Raw genomic sequence first — 18,182 nt, 5'->3', positions numbered from 1 at the left:
ATGCGGGTCACACTTATTAACACATATTCTTCACGAACTATCATCGTATCATCATTCAATTCATACCAAGTCCTGTTAACATAACATCAACATATTTTAATATTACAAAACGTTGATTTTCCTTATGCAATCCAGCAATGACTTGTGTCGTCTGTAGCCGCAAACGTCATTTTAACATGATATATTTCGGCAATTTGTTGTGCAATTTTATGTGTGAATCAGTTCTTAAGTAGAAGTTCAATGTGTCTATTTCGACCACTACAGAACCTCAGTCTCCTGAAAGCATGTCGCAGCAGAATCCGCTATCTCCCAGAAGTCCAACTTCATACACAGATTTAATGTGGCCAGGTAGACAAGAGGCAAGTGAAGCCGGTGACGTAAGTCCTGTCACACCAACAGATGACTCCCTATCACATGCACTTGGTCCTTGGGGAGCTCTTCCGGGAGAACAGGTAAAAATTATATGATTCTCTTGCAGAGATTTATGGTTGCAGTATAAGCATTTATATGCACTTTTCTTTCCTACATATACGTCTGAGATTTAATAACATTATATACTATTTTCACTAAAATTACACTACTTTTATGCTACTGACATTATAGGCGCAGCAAATTTATGAAAAAGGACACTAAATACTTGTTGAGAAAATTGCACGTAAAAGCAATCCTTGATTTAACGCCAATAACTGTCTTTGTTCTCTTCAAGATGAAAAGTGGCTTGCCTACGTTTAAAATACATATGCAGAATGTCGAGCATTGGGAAAAAACTCGATTATTCAAAATATACAAGACGACATTCGTCGAGATTATCCATCCGACTGTATCAGGTAAGGTGTTTCTTTATTTTCTGGTGCTTCTTTATAGATTAGTTTTTCAAATGAAAACAGCCAGCTAACCAGCGTTCATCGACAGATGACATTCCAAATGATAGTAAATGCTGCGTATGACCATTTCCACCAGCATATATCTAATTTTTCACAAACATACAGTTGATATGCTCAGTCACAATGCCCCAAAATTACGTTACTTAAGCTACCACCATTGTATCATAGACGTGTAGCTACCACCATTGTCTCATAGACGTGTAATCACCAGCACAAAAGATTGTACAACCTCAGCTAGTTCTACGCCATAATCTCTCAGCAATATTATTATGTCAGTATGATTTAATCGATTGCGAATTACTAAGCCTATTTAGCTTAAATAGTTCTTAAACTTACATGTAACAAATCATCGTTGATCGTAAATGTACCCAGATATCTTGCAAAGCGACACCTACATCGAGGATTTATCAATAACCAAATATACTATCTTCTCTATACCTAATAACTTGGTTTAATTGTTTGTTTCTGCAAGATTGTGAATCCTTTTTTGCTAAAACATCGGACGAAAGCAAGAAAAGTACGCCACTAGCTCTGGATATTCAGGTATGTTTCAAGAATCTACTTATGTTCTGGCATACTCTAGCTTAGTGTGAGTAGTGTAATCTCCAATATGTGAGCATTACAATCGATTTATACGAATAAGTATACTCTAGAGATGACTGCAAAACTTGTGACCGTGCGTCATTTCGAGACACTCCAAAGCTGTCACAAACTTCCCTTGACTCTATACCATTACATTTAATTTTTCATTTCTCATATAAACTACGAAAAGAAACAAAGAAACGTAGCAAACCGGTTGAATTCATTATTGCAGCAACTAAAAGCGGCCAAGAAAACACTTGATGAAGAAATCAGTGACGTACATAGGACTCGGTCCTGGGAAAGGGGACAGCAAGTGAAAGAACTCGCTGAAAAAGTGAAAACATCGCTAGAAAAAGTAAAGAATTTACTGCACGATATCACCACAGAAGGAGGATTAGCAACAGGTTGGTGCATCTTCTCCTGTAGATGTTATTGCGAATTATGGAATGCAGCCATTTCTGTCCAGCAAAGCAAAATACCCCTTAGACACGTTTGAAAATTTATAGATATGGTTCTTCTGTTTATAACAAATAATATGTAGAAATCAGATTACTTGTTTCATCGCATTGAGGCGATAGTAGCGAATTTTAATTGGGCCAATATTTTGAGGCAACATCCATTTGAGATAACAGAAATCCCACTTCATCGATGAATTTTGTCATTGACAACACTTGTCAAAGTAAATCGTAAAAGTACTAAGTGTGCCATCGTTTGTACATAACTGCCACATTCTACATTCAAGGTGCAACGCCCGCTGATGGAATTGGAATAGGAGAGGATGCTGAAGAGGCTGTTGTCTTAGCAACAGAGGATGGAGATAGAGAAGATGAGGCAGGCCATCTGTTGAAAGTAGACAAGTCTTACAAGAAAAAAGATCGAAAAAAGAGGCCAAGAGGTGGACGAAAGAAATGACATGATAACAGTGCATTTTTATTATTCTTGCTGTCAATGTCATTTTGGGCCTATCCTTATGTCTAATTAATCTACTACGTACTTCCGTGAATAGTTAAGTATATTTACGTGTAGTTACATAATTTTCATGCCTTACACGCTTTACAAAGTTTAAATGGACGGTCCAAATAAATTGAATTCACGAAAAGCCCCTGAATGCAAATAGGTTACTGGAGCTTGTTTTAATGCTATAGCTTATTTGTTAATCGTTGGAAATAACTCCTAGAAATATTTCCGAACGTACTGTAACGTAGTAGCGTTACAATATTGTCGATTTCAGTTTGTCCAATTCAGTGATTAGTTCATTTACTCGTTACATTTACTTTGAAGTATTGTATTTTACAACACATGTTGCATTTTTTGAAAAGCAAAAGTTTTTAAGCAGCTTGTAATCTTCATAGACTTTTTGGTATTTGGCAAACTCGAACCAAATTCCTAGGATGGAAACAACAGACAAAGAAGCGGTGTTCCTATTTTGGAGTTACTCTATTAAATTATACAGCCTTGATTGCATTTTTCAAGAAAGGGGGGTTTGAGTTTTGAAGACGAGTAATACTTGACGATATTTGATAAATGGCTGGCCAAACGCGTTGGAGATGTTTACGTGCTCAATACAGTGTCTATAGATCTCTCCTGTACGGCAGGTTATGAAAGAGTTTCGAATGAAATTATTTGACATTGAATATCTAGTTAAAATTTTGTATGTTTTAACAAAGGCCTAAGAAATAATAGAATCTCACAACCCCAAGGACCTTGGATCAGATTTCTTACACGAATTGGAGATATTTTGTCTCGACTCATGTGAGACGAAATATCCCCAACTCGTGTGAGAAATCTGACCCCAAGTCCTTGGTGTGTGAGATTCTTTTTCTCACATGGCCACAAAATGTGTTAAATTCACACTGGAAATATTGAATGAATATTTTGAGTGTTTCAGTGACTATCCCTCTTTGTGGTCATATATTATTCCGCGTCATTAACATGAAGTCCGTGGTGTGGCGAGTTTCACTGCCAATCACTTCTGCTCGGGACGAGATATCCATAAGAAAACTTTGGTAATATGTTCCAAGTGGCCTATGTTCACTTGTCATTTAGAAAATTCGACCGTGTTTTAGAGTCTCACCAACGAACTACAACATTTTCCAAAATCGTGACAACACCCTCGCCTTACTTACTTTGTAGTTCTGGTCCATGTGCTAATGGTCGGGCCATTGGATAACATTTTGCGCCCGGAGCGAAAAGTCGTTTATTATCCAATCAAAGCTGGTGTAATAATATACCGCTTACGTATATGCATATTTATACACGGTGTCGGACGATTTCTGAGAGTATGGGATCGATTTTCCCACACCGTCGATCCCGCACTCTCAACGGCCAGGAATGTGAGAAAAGTGTTATCTTTTGTTCAAAGATTTATTCGTTAAGGAAATCGAGGGTTAAAGTACACAGGCAACCTTTTTTTCGCAAATTAATGTCTTCAATGCACTACGGCGTTCTTTAACTATGTCCGCAATGGCGCAAGTGGAGTAACAGCTTAGAAGTAAATTTCCACGTTTTGTTAACGATTTAATAGTATTTACCAGAAATGCCAGGTCACTATTTACATTGTTCTTTTTGTTGTTTCAATCACCTTATTTTAGCACAAGCCATGTACAATATATATATGTTTACTTATCAGTGTTGTTTTAACTTCTTAAACTTTCAAGTCTTGTTTAGAGTAACTTTTTATTTTGCAACTGCGCTTTTTATTTATATACTGGATTCACTGAAAGACTGCGTCGTTGGAGAGCATACATCGAAATGACAGGTTGATAAAAAATAATGGATCGCCAAACACGTAATATGTAATATTATGAACGTCAACAGTGAGGCTGATTGTGTCAGATAAGGAAATCTGTGGTATTTCGTGGCTGGTGACTTAAAGGCACTGTTCGCGATCCCTGGGATCGCCTTTGTTCTAGTCTGCAAGAGGATTATGGAGGTGTGATAGCCTTTTGTTTTCCATTGAAATTGTAATCTGCTTAGTAAATTTTCTGATGAGACAATCTGGTGCCAAAAAGGCCTTTAAGTGACTTCAGTCCGAACCTCAGCAGGGGCGGTGTCTGTATTTACATAAACTTCAACTGTCATAGTTTGAATTGGTATTAGTACAACTTATTAGCGAAGGGCAAGCAAAGTCTCCAGCTACATTGGAGGGGGGGGGGTCACAAAAAATTGAAGTGATTTTTAGAAGTCTTCAAAACCTGATATGTAATGGATAAAATCACTAGTCAAGACTGATTAAACGGGCTGAAATAAATTGAAGAATTCTGGCTGTTATTTTACTACATCTCATACGTCAATATCTTCGTCCACCTTCACCCCTTGTTACTTAATTCCGTCGAAGTTCGATGGATGGATACATCAGTCAATCAATCAATCAATCAATCAATCAATCAATCAATCAATCAGTCTATCTATCTATCTATCTATCTATCTATCTATCTATCTATCTATCTGTCTATCTATCTATCTTCCTATCTATCAAATACTCGACCTCTTCTTCTAATTCACTGATTCGGATTAGGATAGAAAGATCAAACACTGTGCAACATTTATCTGTTTTAACCAACTGATAATCCTTTGATTTAATATCTAAGCTTTAATAGCTCGTAACTACACGCTTATTTCAAGCCAAGTACCATTATTTTTACCGATCGCTATCGAAGTTGACGTTGCATTTCTATGGAATTATGTAGTGGCAATCTATTTAAAATAAAGCATTATGGCGATATAGAACTGCATCGGATATTTCACATGTAGGACTTTGACTAAATCAATAGTGACATGAATAGATTTGTCTTATTTGGAAACGAATAAAATGCCGATAATTAAGAAAATTGCGGTATCTTTCAAACCGAACAGCTATGATGGCGTGTCAAACACGCTGCTTGGTGAATCGTGCATGACAGCGGACACTCGTATGACTCAATCTGCCATGTGTACCTGCTACATTCGAAATACAATCTTTGTCCTGGTGATAATAGTTTGTAAGGAGCAATTTTCAAGAGCGAAATTGGAAACTGTAGGAGAGAAAGTTTGAACCCTGACAAAAATATAAAGCAATTTTAAACAGGTGAGCATTAATGATTCGTACAACAATTGCTCGTAAGTTTACATTCTTACTGCAGTAATTTAGTTGACATTGTAAGAGTAAGAACTTGCTTACAATATGCAATCTGCTTTTGACCAGGATCCATATAGGCACAGCCGAAGCGATGTTACGACATCATACAATAAAATACGAGCCCGAGTACTAGTATTTGATAAGTTATCCAGTTTTTCCCAAGAACCACATTATTACTACCCGACGCATTTAAGACAATGTACGTACACTTCTAATGGGCGACGCTTGTGAGCATAAAATATGCTGAATTCATCACTAGCCGACACATGAAAATAAAACTTTGCGCGATGATTCATCAGTGGCATGATCATTGATGCATATAATGATTCCTTGCTTTGACACATTCCCAACATTGATGCAATGTCTATCGATATGTGTATGACAGGTACAGACAGAAGGGTAGTACACTCGGACGGAAAGTAACTTCTGCAATACTTTCAGTACTTAGAATTTTGCATTTCGCATCAATCAATAGTAACCTAGGCAGTCGATATAGGGATACTGCACATACTAGCTACCGGTCCCAATCAAAGTGCTTGGGAATAGCACTCCTTGTCAGCAAATTACCTGGCAGTATGATGAGCCATAGTAAAATACATTTGATTGTTCGTGCTTAGGGAGCCACTTTGCTTTTACAATGACATTGCTTTTCATTTCAGTCAACTGCAGACTCGTTTTTGTGTGTGTCTCCATATTAAGCCTATCTGGGTACAAATAATTCAGTACAGGGATGGCTGTTTGTTACTACATATTTGAAATTGTACATGATGACTACGTTACAATAGTTTTCTTCATTTGAAACATTCCGTAAACTGCCAGGCAGTCACGGTGTTTTGCTGCCATAAACTTCTGACAAATTGCGTGTAGTTTAACTGATCTCATACGAAAATCGATAGCGTGTAAAGTTCGTGTAAAGTGAGTCACAAATTACCACGTGAATTCATTATATTTATGGTTAGCATATTGCTTGATAATTTACTCTGCGTGTCAAATTTCAAGACATTTTTGTCGTGAAGATTTTTAGTTTATGCCCATTAATCCGTACTCATGCCGTAATTTTAACAACGAACAATGCGATTCTGATATTGAAATGAAGAGTTTGAAAATCACATTAATATTAGTGTACTTTATTTTACTTAACTCCAGATTGATTACGGAAATACGAATTGTGATTTGATCGCCAAGGATTTAAGCTATGAAAACAATCGTCAATAAAATACAACTGGTATCATGGCGATACTATACATATTGAAATAATAACACAGGACTATTGCATGTGTGTTTCTAAAATGTGTCATATCATTCTCAATAACTGCATGTTTGTTTTGTATTTCTGTCAGTGAGTAATGATTTTGACCGGATCTGACCCAATGGATTCTAAGATGGCAGACACACTCTGAATATTCTTGTCGACGATTTCACGGAGCTCATCCGAATACATCTTCATCACCTCAGGTGCATCGAACCTATTAATGTTCCTATTTTCAACGTTTTCCCATAAACACTGTAGTCTTTCCTCGTCAACTGTTGTATTTAGAAACTGCATGATACGCAGTATTTCCCTTTCCGCGTCTTCCTCTAAATCTTCATATCTGACAACCAATAGGGATGTCTCAACTGTCAGCGATGACGTCATTGTGTCCTGCCAACGTGTCACATGCCATGTCACAAACTCATTCCAGTCTGTTGGGAAAGCGTGAGCAATATCTATCAAAATATCATTATCTTATAAATTAATGAGGATTTTAAAGGGGCATGTATTAACTATCTTTCATATCAGCTGTCATCAAAAAGTTTGTGATTGAGAAAATAGTGTACCCATAAAGATGAATGTCAGTAAACGTTTTATCTTAATGAAATATGGCCCACAGAATTCTACTGCCAGCAAGCAAATTTTGATCCATCTCGTTCACATAAAGACCAGATTCCTACACGATTTGGCTGTATGACATCGACCCCCCCAATACGATGACATTACTGTCACAGTGAATAGGGCATCAATCAGAATTGTAATATACCTAGTCCAAACTCTCTGTTGTTATTCGTTAATTTATGGTCTCAAGGTATGTATAATTTTGACGCTTATATATGCAAAAGAGCAATTTACCAGTCAGCTTGTGACTATTGAAGTGCCATTTTCGCATACACACATTCTAGGACGCGTCAAGAAGATGGCAGTGTCGTCTGTGACCGAGATGATTGATGATTGCTGAGGAACCTTTCCAATTTTTTTGGCGACTCGTCAAGAGGAGAGTAGTGAATGAGGAGAAAATTGCATGAGGTGTTCTACAAAACACAAATTGACTGGACATATTCGGGTAACAGTATTTCCCTCGAGCCTTAGAGTCGCCCGAAACAGCATGACTTTTTCCTCGGCCTACGGCCCCGTGCGGCTGTTTGAGCGACTCTCGGGCAACAAACCTATGTAATTATCTAATGGCAGACCAATATGTGTACACTGTCCCACTCTGTTGTCTCCTATAGACTTGTCACCCCGCTCCTACAAGATGTACTAAAAATAGACCTTACCCACTCCGCAAAGCCGACTATACTTGCAACATTTAACAAAATACCGCAATGTCCTTTTACTCTGTAGCTCACGTGTGAGCGGGCCACGCTAAGTTTTTATAAAAACCATGTTTCGGCTGACTCTATTACTTCATGATTACTTCACCTTTAAATAAAACATCAGTGAAGACAATAATGAATTACCTTGTTCGGTCTCCGAGTCTCGTTTCATGATATCATCAGCTGATGCAAGATCCGTGAACTGTCCGGTGACTTCTCTGGTCCGTTCACATAGGAGCACAGAGTAAGGATTGCGAATTACCAAGACTACGGCATCAAAGTGGTTATCTTCCTCCATGTCCTGGTTACGTTTATGAACCAGTAACGTAGTACCTGAATTCCAGTCCTCCATTTCACCAAGGAATCCTATGATAGAAAATGTTAAAATAGTTTCTTTAATAGAATCCCAATCACATTTGATCCCATTCATGTAGGGTGAAGCACCATCCCTACATTAAATGTACAGTACTTTACCGCTTTGGTTTACACTTTTCATTGCTATCCAGTTTGCTCAAAAGTGTAGAATCCCTCAGATCTCATTACAAAATTCCTATGTTGACATCTGGATTTCTACACCGCTAGGATATTCTTACCGTTATTGAATATATCTTTGTTGTGTTCTGTTGATCCTGTATAAACACCAGTCGCCATCTCCAATAAATATCTCATCCACTCACCGCCAGAACACTCGTCACTTATCAAAGCTGTGATTGGCCGGTTGCTCGGAAGGAGTAAAGATACATTACACTGCCCATCTGTACACACATAATATGTAGATAAAGAAAGAATTAATGTTGGAAGGACCTAATCTCATGAAAGGTTTCAACTCAGACTTTGACACCAAAACCGGCAAGGCTGAAAAAACTTCAGGTTGGCATTCCTTCAGGAATTTGAATAGGTAGGCTGGGAACATTTTTACTTTCATATTTCCATAAAGCGTGGGATCCATATAAGGGCGCACAATTTGTCAAAATAATGCGTGTTTTTAAAAAAAACAGGAAAAAACAGGGTTGGATGATTTACAAAGGAAAGGCCGGGTGCTGGTAAAAACATGTCTTTTTTTATCTGGTCTTTAATAGCCTGGCCTTAAATGGCCTTCTATTTTTTCTGTTATAAGCTTGTTTATTTATTTAAACCAAGAATTGCATTATTTACTCATTAGATACAAAATTACATCAATATTAATGTAGTAAAGACAATGAAATTTTACAAGAAATGTGAGGAATAAATAAATGAATAAATAAATTAATAAAAATAGTGGAAGACACCCGAAATCAAATTTGTAGTGACTACCATATCTTGCAATAGAGTTGTACTAACTTTTTGACACGAAGTACTGTTGTTCTGATACTGCTCTGCAAAGCTTTCAACGACAAGGAGGTGTTGGCATGCAATTTATTCTAGTAACAATATCAGGGTTGACGAAAGTAAAAAATAATCCACTCAATACAATTGAATCCATAGCCAGAATATACAAATCTACAAAATTTACTTAGCTGTTTTGTCGAAAACAATCAAACAAATCTAATGTACCACGTAAATCCATACTATAATCGTGTATATATATATATATATATATATATATATATATATATATATATATATATATATATATATATGTGTGTGTGTGTGGTGTGTGTGTGTGTGTGTGTGTGTGGTGTGTGTGTGTATGTATATATTGTTACGTGCAGAGAAAACGAACAAAAGGGTGAACTCAGCAGTTAACGTGTAAACAAAATTTATTACGAAAATAAAACTAATTGCTAAGTCAGGGATAGAGTACAAGCTTTAAAAGTGTACAGACTACTTATCTCAGCTGGGACGGCAAAGCTCCAGTCTCAGAGTTGTAACAGTCAGTTGGATGAATGAACAGTCCTTGCAGGCTTGAAGCTGCACAAAGTCCACAGTATAAATCCAGCGTTGGCAGTGAAGGTCTTGAAAAGTCTTGAGAATGACTACTGCTGGAGTTTAGTAACACACAAGAGACACGATCCCAAAAGTCTGACTGGAAGCTGTGCACGTCCCTTTTATAAAGGCATATAAGAACAATCTAGAACTTTTATTGACATGCTAATTACTGTTCTAAAATTATCTCTCTTACACAACTAATCAACTTTCCAGAACATTCCAAACACGACTAATTGAATTCAAGGTTGTGAGGTCATTAAGGGCAGTGACCTTGAGAATGTTCTAGACTAATTGAACTCAGGTCATGATGAGTGTGGGGTAAATGACCTACATAACACACCCCCTCTTCAAAAGGGAAAATTTTAAAAAAAATTTTCTTTTACAAATGCAATCTTAAAAGTGTGAACAACAATAAGCTCTAAATACGAGAGAGACAGTCTGCAATTAAATTGTCTCTGCCTTTGATATGTCTAATATCAAGATTAAACTCCTGTAACATTAAACTCCATCTTAGCAATCTCTGATTTTTGCCTTTAAATTTCTGCAGAAAAACAAGAGGTTGTGATCAATATAAACCACTATTGGCTGATTTGAAGAAGTAACATAAACTTCAAAATGCTGTAAAGCTAATATCAAAGATAAACACTCTTTTTCAATTGTAGAGTAGTTTCTCTGGGATTGTTAAATTTGCGTGAAAAATAGCAAACAGGATGATCTACACCATGACTATCCTCTTGCAATAAAACAGCACCAGCAGCCGTATCACTAGCATCTACAGCTAATTTGAATGGCAAAGTGAAATCTGGTGCAGACAACACTGGGGCACTTTGCAGTATGGCTTTAAGTGTATCAAATGCCTGTTGGCATTGCTCTGACCAACAAACTTTACTTTCTTTTTAAGTAAGTTAGTCAAAGGCTCAGTAATTGTGGAGAAATTTGGACAGAATTTTCTGTAGTAACCAGCCATACCAAGAAAGCGCATCAGTTGTCGTTTGCAGTTTGGTATGCGAAAACTTGAAATGGCACTGATTTTGGCATCAACAGGTTTTACCTCACCCTGTCCTACAGTATGTCCGAGGTAAGTCACCCTCGCCCAACCAAACTCAGATTTGGCAAGGTTGACAGTCAACATTGCTTTACTCAGTCTCTCAAAGAACTTCCGCATGAGTTGATGTGTTCCTCCCAGGTGTCACTATACAGGATGACGTCGTCAACGTATTGCACACCCGTCTAGCCCGGATATGACGTCGTTGATCATCCGTTGGAACGTTGCCGGAGAGTTCTTCATTCCGAATGGCATCACCTTGTACTGGAACAATCCGTCTGGTGTAACAAAGGCGGATATTTCCCGAGCACGATCCGTCAGAGGGACTTGCCAAAATCCCTTCAGTAGGTCAAATTTCGTCACATACTTGGCTTTTCCCACTCGGTCGATGCAGTCATCAATCCTCGGGATTGGGAAAGTGTCTGTCTTTGTTAAAGTGTTGACCTTCCTAAAGTCGGTGCACATACGATAACTGTGATCTGATTTGGGAACAAGTATGCACGGCGAACTCCAGTTACTTTTACTGGGTTCAATGAAGTCATTGTCCAGCAGGTATTTGACTTCTTCCTGTAGATATTTCGCTTTTGTTGATTCAGTCTGTATGGATGTTGTTTTACAGGCTTACTGTCCCCAACATCAACGTCGTGATAGATGACGTTTGTCCTCGTTGGAACATCTTGAAATAGGTGTTTATATTCGTGGAGCAGTTCTTTCACCTGTTGTTGTTGTTCTGGCTGGAGGTGTGCCAACTTTGTAGACTCCAGCTTCTCCAGGATTTCTGAGTTCTGAAGCTTGACCGAGCCCAGCTTTGAGTTTAGAGTATTTTCACTCAAGACAGTTTCAGTATCACTATCTTCATAATGGCCAGAACTGACGGTACTGACAGGCTGAGTTATAGTAGGATTATCCCTATCCAAATATGGCTTAAGCATATTTATGTGACATAGCTGTTTTTGTTTTCGCCTGTCAGGTGTTATTATGATGTAATTTAAATCACTCAATTTCTTATCAATTAGATATGGCCCAAAGTAACGAGCATGGAGTGGTTTGCCAGGAATTGGAAGTAGAACAAGAACCTTTTGACCTAGTTCAAACTTCCGTTTTGAGGTGCTTTTATCATATTTGGTTTTCATTGACTGCTGAGATGACTCAAGATTTTCTCTGGCTAATTCACATGCTTTAGAGAGTTTTGTACGAAAATCTGACACATATTGCAAAATATTCAGACAATCATCATCGTCTGATAGGAATTTCTCTTTAACGAGCTGAAGTGGGCCACGGACTGTATGTCCAAATACAAGCTCAAATGGCTAAAACCAAGAGACTCTTGAATTGACTCTTTAACAGCAAAGAGCAGAAAATGAATTCCTTCATCCCACTGCTTCTCTGTGTCGAAACAGTAGGTCCTAATCATGTTTTTCAAAATTTGATGAAATCGCTCAAGAGCACCCTGACTTTCTGGATGATAGGCGGATGACCTATACTGTTTAATGCCTAGCTATCCATTACTTGTTGAAAAATACCAGACATAAAGTTGGAGCCTTGATCGGACTGGACGCATTTAGGGAGGCCAAATAAAGTGAAAAATTTGACTAAAGCTATCACTATAGTCTTTGTCTTTATATTTCTCAGTGGTATGGCTTCGGGGAACCGAGTTGATGTACACATTATTGTCAGCATGTACTCATTTCCTGATCTTGTTTTTGGTAGGGGCCCAACACAGTCTATTAGTATCCTACTAAATGGTTCTTGAAATGCAGGAATTGGCTGTAAAGGGGCCTTTGGAATGGTCTGATTTGGCTTTCCTACCATTTGACATGTGTGACAAGTTTTACAGAAATGTGCTACATCCTGCCTGAGATTAGGCCAATAAAAGTGACTGAGAATTTTATGATAAGTTTTCCTGACTCCTAAGTGACCAGCCCAGGGCGTTTCATGGGCCAGGCGCAATATTTCAGCACGGTAGGGCTTTGGAATCACAATTTGATGTTTTATAGCCCAATCGTCATCAACCAAGACATCTGGAGGTCTCCATTTACGCATGAGAATACCAGATTTGTATAATAGGAAACAGAGCTATCTGAAGTTTTATCTTCATCATCTACCCTGTCAAACAAAGACAAAATATCTGGATCTTTGTGTTGTTCTGCAATGAGATTTGATCTAGAAAATGTCTGACTTTGGTCAGCAGAAGTTTTACTGGAAGTTTCAAATCCATGAGGGATAACGGAATGATCCGTGTCAAACACCTGACTGAGAAAGGTGTCATTTAAGTCAACATCTGTGACATTATTTTTGAGAGTATTTTGATTCTCAGAAGTTTTCTTGGACATGGCTCGAGTAATTGCACACGAAGGAAATAAATCGGGTATCTCTTGTTCAATTGGCTCTGGATCCTGATCTAAACTAGGATTATCAGTCACAAGTGGATTAGTAATGACCTTGTCCCCAGCAAGGTCGTTTCCAAGAAGAAGGTGAATCCCTTCAAAAGGCAAAAAAGGCCTAATACCTAAAGTCACAGGTCCAGAAACAAAGTCCGAAGACAAATAGACATTATGGAGAGGAACAGGAATGAAGTCATTGCAATCTACCCCCTTAATAAGAACTTTAGAACCTGAAAATGACTTTTCAGAAAACGGCAGGGTATCTGCCAACAAAAGAGATTGGGAAGCCCCGGTATCTCTTAAAATTTTGACAGGGGTAGCGGAAGAGAAATCACTAGAAAGTGATATAAAACCATCATGAATAAATGGTTCGAAAATACCCATAATGCTATCTTGAGAAGAATTGACCTTGACCTCATTAATTGGGGATGAGAGGGTTTAACCTCAGAAAATGTGTTGCACACATTATTAGACTCTAATCGAGTTGATGAAGAAATAAAGCCAGTTGGCTTAGATCCATTTTGACCACTTTGACCTTCACGTTTTCTTTTCAATTTGAAACACTCTGACATCAAATGGCCGTCTTTCTTACAATAATTACAAGAAAGTGTACCGAACTGTTTGTCAGAAGGAGATTGAGACTTGGGATCTGATGATGTGGGAGTATTACTTGAACTCTGTGAACTGTTGTCATTTGATTTCCTACTGTCCTTTGAAAAATTCTTGGATGAAAAGGAGGAGTTAAATTTACCTGCATTGCTTCTGTATGAAAAGGACTGGGATGGTTTGCTGAGAAATGACGATTTGTGGGTCAATGAATAATCATCGGCCAAACGTGCAGCAACCTCCAATGTATCTGCCATTTGTTCATTGATAAACGTCTTGATGTCACTTCTGATGCACCTTTTAAATTCCTCAATCAAAACAAGCTGTCGTAATTTGTCATAATTCTGACTGACCTTTTTCGAAGAACACCAACGATCAAACAGTTGTTCTTTTGTTCGAGCAAATTCAACATAAGTTTGATCCTTCACCTTCTCACAATCCCTAAATTTCTGACGGTAAGCTTCGGGCACCAACTCATAACCCTTGAGAATTAACTCCTTCACAGAATCGTAATCTGAAGCCTGCTCTACTGACAACTGAATGTAATTTCTCTGGCTTACCCACCAAAGCACTCTGCAAAAGCATAGACCAGGACTCCTTAGGCCAGTTCAGACTCTGAGCAATTTTCTCAAAATGAAGGAAATATTTATCAACATCCTTTTCTTGGAAAGGGGGAACTAACCTGAAATGCTTAGTGATGTCAAACTTGTCTGAAGGGAAGAATTTTCCTGACTGTCCAAGCTCCAAACGTTTCATTTCTAATCTTTCCTGCCTATCTTTCTCTCTCTGTCTTTCTTCCATTTCTAATTGCATTTGTATTTTTTCTTTTTCTAATGCCTGTCTCTCTTTTTCCATTTGTAATTCTAGTTTCTTGATCTCCAAATTTGTCTGCATTTCTAATTCTAATTTCTGAGTTCAGAGGTAGACTCGGGCTCATAATCTTTCAGGGTGGATTCCTCAAATTGGCCTAAATCAACTAGATGTTTGGCAATACGGTACTGTATTTCCCTCTTGCGCATAGATCTTTTGACTTCTACTTTAAGGAAATTGGCCAGTGTTATGAGGTCATCTTTTCTGAGGGAATCAAATGTGTCCTGATCAAGGTCATCCATTTCCTCTGGTTTAAATTCCGCCATGATTGAATTTCGCTGAGTTCAAAGTATACAGTAGTTTTGAAAATGTTGTCAAAATGTTGTCAAACGGCTCAAAATATTCGTCTCCTGGACGAGCCCCCAATTTGTTACGTGCAGAGAAAACGAACAAAAGGGTGAACTCAGCAGTTAACGTGTAAACAAAATTTATTACGAAAATAAAACTAATTGCTAAGTCAGGGATAGAGTACAAGCTTTAAAAGTGTACAGACTACTTATCTCAGCTGGGACGGCAAAGCTCCAGTCTCAGAGTTGTAACAGTCAGTTGGATGAATGAACAGTCCTTGCAGGCTTGAAGCTGCACAAAGTCCACAGTATAAATCCAGCGTTGGCAGTGAAGGTCTTGAAAAGTCTTGAGAATGACTACTGCTGGAGTTTAGTAACACACAAGAGACACGATCCCAAAAGTCTGACTGGAAGCTGTGCACGTCCCTTTTATAAAGGCATATAAGAACAATCTAGAACTTTTATTGACATGCTAATTACTGTTCTAAAATTATCTCTCTTACACAACTAATCAACTTTCCAGAACATTCCAAACACGACTAATTGAATTCAAGGTTGTGAGGTCATTAAGGGCAGTGACCTTGAGAATGTTCTAGACTAATTGAACTCAGGTCATGATGAGTGTGGGGTAAATGACCTACATAACAATATATACATATACTCTTTTCGATTCAATGATAGTAATGCTATTTATGAAATTAGACAATAATTCTTTTTTGCTGAGTTAAACATTAAAAGGTGTAATCAATGGCGTTTATTTACACGGTGCGGTGCGGTGCTGTGCAGATCCTATTAAACGATGACAAAGAGAATTCTTCGATTGCAAATGCAAAAGCGAAGCTTCAACACAAAGAACAGCGGCTTCGTGAAATGTATACACCGTAGTCATTTTATTGATATTCTGTCAAGACTGTTTCTTTGTTTCATAAACTGAGGTCGCCATTTTCGTTCAAGTAACAGGTGGGGAACACCAATAGGTCACTGACGAGTCATGATTTATGAATATTATTTTTATTAATCCACGGCACGTCCGGTAACGTGTTGACATACCGTCAGCGTTATGTACATTGGACACTGTGCAGAGGCCTGCCGCTTCAAAGAGCTGCTGGGCCACTGTAACCAATATAGAACTCTTTAAATGACATAGTGAATCCCCAGTTCAACTATCGGTCTCTGCTTTCATCTGACTCACCTGAAATTTCTCTGTAGTGATGATTTGTCATTTTCACAGCGAACATAGGCAGCCATATTGACACGGACAACGCTACCACCAAGATAGATAACAAGACCCTCCTTTTTATGTACAATATATCTGCCTTCCGAAGTCGGCTCATCCTCCTGAGGCAAACAAAGTACAAGTTTAAAACTGTGATTTCATATTTCAAAGTTTTGTAGAATAACTGTGATGACGCTTGATGATGTCGTGCACATCGAAGCAATGCACTGTTTCACAAAAAAGAACACGTAAAACTTAACTTCACTTTACTAAATTTCATGAATCAAGTACATTTAATGTATATTGAACGAATCGTTACTGTCTTGTGTTTCGCGTTTCTACTCGAATCGGAGAGGATGCTCCTCTGTGTTGAGAATAGACTGTAATATCATGTTGCCAAGCGCTGCGCAGGCAGAATGCATACAGGTGACGCAGGAATCACAGTTGATAATCGGTTAAGATCATGAATGCATAAGTGTATGCTTCCATGTTATCATTTTGCAAATGGAAGGCGCCAGAATCTGCTTGGATTAGAATGATATTCATGGAAAGAATACGTAGACCATCATAAAACGAGCCATTCTGCTCACGAACATCCCGTCATTGCTCAAATGGTATTTGCTGCATCGGAATCGATCACGTGACACTGGTAAAGTGAGGTCTCTGTGATTGAAATAGTTTGATTTCAATACCAGAATATACAAACGGCATTGTCCACACGTCAACAAGTCGGTTTAGAATCGAATTCGTTAATATTTGTTTCTGTATCAAAATAGATACAAACACACATTAGAGCACACAGGTAGCAGAAAGGTAATTGACTGAAATAAATAATCAAAATAGGACGCAAAATACCGGTGAGAGTCATCATCATGACAACGTTTGTTACCCTAAATAAATTATACGACAATTTTTCAAATCGTTCGCTGCCACACAACATGAAAATCTAGTGCACTGACATTGTCATAGATAAAATCGTGTATCACTCACATATTGGTACAATGCCACTACCCTGGTTTTCCCAATGTCTTATGGGTCACCTCCGTCACTTACCCGATCTTCAAAAACTCATATTTCCGTTGTAAAACCGAACAATTTTCAGTAAAAATTGCCCAGGGTAAGTTTAGGTCTCTACATGTACAATGGCTTTAGACCCAATCTGTGACACATACACTCATTCATGTATGTAAATAATCCTATAGGACGATGTTCAAGCCATGTTGTAACAGGTGGCCTCAATATGCGTCGTCATGGTAACAGACTTTTTATCGGTGACATATCTATAGGGACTAGCTTGGCAAAGCGACTGATAAAAATAACGGTGTAAGCCAGAGAAGGGAGCTGATTCAGTGTTTCCTGGAATGGCTCGAATCTATTATTGTCAGTGGATCATCACATCGTGAATGCAGAGCATACACACTGTATGTAGGACGTTAAAGAGAGTGAGAGAGATACGAATACCTGAGAAAAGGAAGTTGATTACTGTGGCCTGCATGTCTAGGCAGTCCTTCAACCTCGTATTTGTTTAAGGGACCGTCTCAGATTATCGCACAAGTTCAAGAAACGAAAATCCATCATTTACATCCAAACCCCCTCCCCCTGAACGAAAGTTCAAAAGTGCGAAATGTTGATGCCTGCCTGAGGGTACAATGTAGCATTTTGCCATAGCTACTGAAAAATATGTTTCCCATGACCACATTACACCGTCAAGTAAT

General features: G+C 38.2%; 2 protein-coding genes across 3 annotated transcripts in view; one reads left to right on the top strand and one right to left on the bottom strand.

Annotated features, from left to right (window-relative positions):
- LOC139139851 (TPR and ankyrin repeat-containing protein 1-like) overlaps positions 1 to 4,716 on the top strand; it is a 37,920-nt gene extending 33,204 nt beyond the window's left edge. Inside the window, 5 exon segments of the mRNA XM_070708791.1 lie at positions 265 to 452; positions 707 to 827; positions 1,357 to 1,427; positions 1,699 to 1,870; positions 2,209 to 4,716. Of these exon segments, the coding sequence (XP_070564892.1) occupies positions 265 to 452; positions 707 to 827; positions 1,357 to 1,427; positions 1,699 to 1,870; positions 2,209 to 2,378 (722 nt within the window). The 3' untranslated portion in view covers positions 2,379 to 4,716.
- Positions 4,717 to 6,689: 1,973 nt separating this feature from the next.
- Positions 6,690 to 17,630, bottom strand: LOC139139850 (sialate:O-sulfotransferase 1-like). Of its 2 annotated transcripts, none has more exons than XM_070708789.1 (5): positions 17,458 to 17,630; positions 16,444 to 16,589; positions 8,745 to 8,906; positions 8,296 to 8,517; positions 6,690 to 7,266 (listed from the first exon to the last, which is right to left on the bottom strand). In XM_070708789.1, coding segments are annotated over exons 1-5 (879 nt in total). In that variant the 5' UTR covers positions 17,460 to 17,630; the 3' UTR covers positions 6,690 to 6,919. The 2 variants fall into 2 exon arrangements, with proteins under 2 accessions (XP_070564890.1, XP_070564891.1); XM_070708790.1 differs by having other exon boundaries at positions 17,521 to 17,630.
- Positions 17,631 to 18,182: the final 552 nt, after the last annotated feature.

Source organism: Ptychodera flava, chromosome 9, assembly GCF_041260155.1.
Source record: "Ptychodera flava strain L36383 chromosome 9, AS_Pfla_20210202, whole genome shotgun sequence".
NCBI lineage: Eukaryota > Metazoa > Hemichordata > Enteropneusta > Ptychoderidae > Ptychodera > Ptychodera flava.
Note: the sequence above shows the minus strand (reverse complement) of the source record. Positions and strands in the feature narration are given on the sequence as shown.